At 37.4% G+C, this 5,274-nt stretch overlaps 1 protein-coding gene across 2 annotated transcripts in view; it reads right to left on the reverse strand.

Moving 5' to 3' along the window:
* Positions 1-5,274, reverse strand: part of LOC133675129 (membrane protein of ER body-like protein) — a 6,658-nt gene extending 1,384 nt beyond the window's left edge. Inside the window, exons 1-6 of one of the 2 annotated variants that reach the window (XM_062096407.1) lie at positions 4,826-5,274; positions 3,310-3,963; positions 2,283-2,420; positions 1,389-1,541; positions 1,062-1,193; positions 133-558 (exon numbers count right to left, since the gene is read on the reverse strand). In XM_062096407.1, the coding sequence (XP_061952391.1) occupies positions 133-558; positions 1,062-1,193; positions 1,389-1,541; positions 2,283-2,420; positions 3,310-3,963; positions 4,826-5,183 (1,861 nt within the window). In that variant the 5' untranslated portion in view covers positions 5,184-5,274. Of the gene's footprint in view, positions 1-132; positions 559-1,061; positions 1,542-2,282; positions 2,421-3,309; positions 3,964-4,825 lie in introns of both variants that reach the window. The other variant, XM_062096406.1, reaches the window with a different exon arrangement.

Consider the following 5,274-nt stretch of genomic DNA (forward strand, 5'->3'; position numbering starts at 1 on the left):
CTGTTGATCTCTGGTGTAAGGAAAAAAAACACATTCTAGAATAAAATTTGACAGCAGAATCAAGTTACAATTAGGAAAACTTGTCCAGTTCAAATGAGGGAGAATTTCGAGACCCCTGATTCTTGTGCATACCTATATTTTTGTTTTTGACAGAATTAACTGCATCTTCTCCAATATTGACTCTCTCCTTTTCAGGCCTTGAGGTTCCTTGGCTCAAAGAATTTAGAGCACCTTTTCCAACTTCATAGTATTTCAAAGGAGCATCATTTATAAATCCTTCTTTAGAATACAATTGAGAGGGTAATGAGGTTCCTTGTGTTGACGAGGCCCGACCATTTTGTAAAGGTTTTTCATTCCCTTTTGCCATGTTGAAATTCTCTTCTATTCGTATCTCTGACTGCTCAAGGATTAAAGATATGGAAGTTGAATACTCTGGAGGATTCACTCTGCCTTGCCAGGGTTGGAGTGATGCATTTTCCTTTAGGCCCTCTATGCTACCTGAAGAGTATGGTAACTGTTGAACAGTATCCATGATAGCATGGTTCACTGAAGACCCACCTGCACAAGATCGCGTAGAAAAAATTTAGTATGGTGTATTAGTGTCACTGTGGTAAATTTACTGCTGAAGCAACAAAAAAATAAAACAAATGGTGCGCAGACATTCAGAGCACGAATGTGATGAGAACACAATCATGCATGTGCAGACACGTCAAACAAAGAAAATTGCACTTGCACACAGAAACTCTTAACATGTGGGTGTCAAGACCACAAATCGCTCACATTATATTGGCTCACCCAAATAATGTGGTAAGTGAAAGTCCACGGTATGATACTTTTCCTTGGCATTAGACTGGCCAACAATGAATACAGGCATATTCATAACTCAAGAAAAGACAAGACCATAAAGCCTTCACAATCCCACCAGTACAAAATTCACAAAATGAAATATAACTACGCATTAGGAGGTACAAAAAAATGGATATATAACCAAAAAGCATCTTTCCAAATCATCATGACTCCTACTCATTCTTTTAACAAGGGAACTTAAAGTTCTGTCATACCTGAGTTTTCAGCTGCATCACCTGATTTCTCTCTTGCACTGTTCAATGTAGTTTCAGCAAATTTTGTTTCCCTTGAAGAAATTACAATCCCCATTCCATCTTTAAGAGAAGCACCCCCCATATCATCTAATCCTGCAATAGAAGAGGATTCAACTGGTGGCAAATCAATAGAAAGGAGAGGAGAATTTTGATCTGCAAGTATCCCATTCCTAGTTGTCAAATTGGAATTGAGGTTTATTCCTTGTGGTGATTTATCATGCAATAATGGCTCCATTGTTGAAGGATTCAGAGATTCTGTTCCACTTTGGTGAGGCTTAGAATAAGAACCTTCTGGATGTTCTCCAATTTTGACTGTAGTTCTTTCAGCATGTGGCATTACTGAATGATCGCTTCCATTTGAGGATGAAACATTGTTAGGAAAACCTGATGAGGTGTCCTGATTCATTCCACATACTTGAGTGTGGTCCACTGCAGCATTACCTGCAACAGCATATCAACTAAACATTCCTGAGGTGTGAAAATCCTTGCATTCATATAAGTTTTAACATCTGCACACAACTACCTGATGTACATTGGTATGGTCTCAGCCGGTCTCATTAGGCATGATATGTAATTAACTTTGGCTGGAATCAATTTGTCAATAAAATGCATACTTCTAGTAACATTACATGTGAAAGAAACAAGCATAGCAAATTGATAATGCCAAAGGTTCTAAAATAACATTCCTAGAAACAACCTCTTTACATAGAAATGCAAATTTAAATCTCATTTGTAAAGATTAGAATATTGCAACCATAGATAATGTGATCCGGGTTGTTCCAATGTTAAAGTCAATTAAATATAGTATTGCTGGAAATGCCATCTTACTTTAACAGTATCATTGTTGCTAAATCTTGGTAGTAAGACAGCATTTCCAAGTGTAACTAACAATCTCTCTTTCCCCAGTCCCAACTCACAAACATCAACATGTTAAAGTAGCAGCAGTAGGCCAGGCTTAAAGTTAATAAGAAACAAGATGCAAAAAATGTTTCCCGTCAAAAAACAAAGAAGCAAGAACTGTAGCCAAACGAGAGTATGAAACCTTTTCCAAACAAGCAGCGTCATGTTTAGAATTTCAGAGCAAGCATTAAAGGCACAGGGAACAATCCTGAACAATATAAAATGTCTCAAGCAAATATCATTGTGCTAATGAGTCAATTGCAGATAAAATAACTGCATTACCTTGCTCGGTGGTTGTTTTCCTCTTATGTGTTGCAAAAATAGATAAGAACCAGTTTGTGTTGGTTGTTGATATCTTCGGAGGAACTTGTTCATTTTCATTCTCGGTGGATGATACCCGAAACAATTTAAAACCATTTCCTGGAAAATTCAACAAAAGAGTTAAACTAGCAGAGCAGATATGGCTCTTGATAGAATGCATAAGTCAAGAACATTGGATTTGGATCCTAGTATGATAGCCTCGGTTTAAAAATCCATCCAAAAATGAAGACTACCCAAATTGGTGGAATCCTGTGGGCCAATAGAATGGGGGAAGAAAAGGAAAACAAAGAATAAAGATAACTACCCTCAAACACGAACTCATTATCATCAGCCAAATGGCAGAGCATTTTACACACTCATCATCATTTTTTTTCCTTCAATCAGAAAAGACATTCACTAAATGATACTTGATACCGTCATGATAAAATCAATATTAAATTGAATTACTGAGAAAGCAAAGACTGCCTAAAAAGCATTACAAAAAGGATACAAATTAGAAGCTACCACGAACGACTTGACTGAGAATCGAAATATCTTAGGATCTGAATCAAGATTTTATCAACCACGTTTCATTTTGAAACAAAGTGAAACAGAAGTTGGAAGCATTAAACAGTAAAGAATTAAAAAAAAATGTGTACATGTGATATGTAGTTAAAAATAACAAACACAACTTCAACAAGATAAGAAATCACAACCTGAAGAATAAACTATCAGACTAAGCTTTGGTGATATGTGCACACATCAACTCGCATAATAAAGACTCTTCTATCTCTCATCATGACCAACTAGTGTTTGACAGGTTGCTAATTAATGCTCATTCTAAGCAATAACATCCATATAAAGGTATATTAAGACATATGAAGCAGTAACTTCCTAAAAATCATAAGCAGGAAGCACATCAATCACCGTTCTTACAAGCTACAATGCTTAAGATAATAAAAGATTAACATAATGTATATTTTTCAGTGAGCAGAGATCACTACTATACCTGCAGGAATAAAGAAGCTGAAACATGATAAGCATCTGAATACATCTGGTTGTCTATCACCATTGTATTCATCGACTGCAGGTGTTGGGATATCATTTGAACCAATGTTAGCTATATCATGACTTGAACCCTTGGCTGAATCTGCAGAATTGGCATCTGAATAGGTAGAATTGGCATCTGACTGAGAGGGAAGAATTGTGTCAGCTTTTGTGTGTTTTGGTTTACGGGGTGCTTTATGAATCTTTCGTGTTCTTCTACGAAGGATAACCCTTCTGGTTATACAAGAATTACAATTAGGGCAATACAAATCATGTGTATTCTGCTTCTCTAACACCTTCTCAACATCTAATTCTGTCACTTCCTGGTCTGTTTCTTCTATCAAGTCCAGATCTCCAACTACTCTAGTTTCACTGTCAGAGGGTTTTGATTTAATATTGTGTTCTTCAAATGTACCTTCTAAAGGTGTAAGACTTGAACTAGAAAGCCCTTCATTGTCCAAATTTTCCCTTGATTGAAGGTTGACATCTTTGATTAGACTTTTCTGAATCTCAGATTTCTTTATAAGGACTTCCACATCTCCGGGACTTGTCTCAAAAACAGAACATGTAACACCACCACATCTCACGTCTGAAACTCCATCAATGGAATCAGCACCTGCATTCATGCATAAGGCGAGCATTTCATTTGCAGAGCATGGATCAATAAACTATATGCACAATTACAATTTCGATACACAAAGACATCTGAAGAATAGCGGAGGATCATGCAAAAGTAGCAAATTCACGATAGTGCAATGGCAAGTGGTAATGTTGGTTATCATCCCGTAATTGATACATCTCGTTTATTTATAATAATCTTGAATCTCGTATCTACAGATAGGCAAATTTTGGTAATGAGAAATGATAACATAAAACGAATATCTCACAAAAGTAGCATCGTGTGAGAACATTACGGAATTGGGATCATGCTGCAAATAGGAGGCTGATTAACTTAATTTTATCCTACAATTGTTGGCATGGACTAGAAAAGGCAGCATGCTGGAATATAGTAGAATAGAACCGATAAATCAGAGGACTGAACGGCATTGCGAATATTTAGCAGTTTCACTAACAGTAAGTGGCACTCTCATGCTGAGAAATATTTGGCAGCTACTGACCTTAAGTGTCAAAAACGAAACGTGGTTCCTGTTTATTGAAATTTTCGAAATTTATGAGCATGTGGGAGCACTGTTTATGATTCTGAACATGACCAATCCACGGAGTTCCAACGTAGGAGGTCCAGTTGCAGTAGCATTCCAATTAGATTATTGAATTGAAAAGAAATGGCAATCGATCCAACAATTGAAATCAACAGAAAGAAATCTTGATCTCTATAACTTATTTGTGTGTCCAAGAAGAAGAGGAGGAGGAGGAGGGTTAAGGTATTATTGATTTTAAGTAAAATTAAGCGGGAGGGGAGGTCGGATGGATATATTGGAAAAAAAGAGAAATGGTGACAAGATTTAGGAGAAGCATACCTTGGTTTTGGTCAAAGTAAACGCTATCTAGATGGTGGACTCTCTCCTCATCCCCACTGTGTTTATGTGGAGATCCACAGGGAGATGATACTCCTACTTTCGGTGTCTCTGAGTGGTCATTAATGCTGCTGCTGCTGCTGCTAATAAGGCTACTAATTCCATTTCCATTTTCATTACCATCATCGTTGTTAGAGGAAATATTGGCAAGCAGAGTAGTAGTGTCTGCAGCAGTGTTGCTGTGCTGAAACTGCCTGGTTTGCAGAGACAGCACTTCCTCCTCCTCCTCCTCCAACACCAATTTGTGTTCCTGGCGTTCCATTGGTATTTTGTTAGCGAGGGAGTGAGTTGGTGATGCCATTCTACAATTTCTACTCGATACTTTGAGAGAGGGAGAAGTCTCTAAGGTGAGGCTGGGCTATTTTTTCCTTTGTGTCAAACGAGTGCTTGAT

This window comes from Populus nigra, chromosome 16 (genome assembly GCF_951802175.1).
Source record: "Populus nigra chromosome 16, ddPopNigr1.1, whole genome shotgun sequence".
NCBI lineage: Eukaryota > Viridiplantae > Streptophyta > Magnoliopsida > Malpighiales > Salicaceae > Populus > Populus nigra.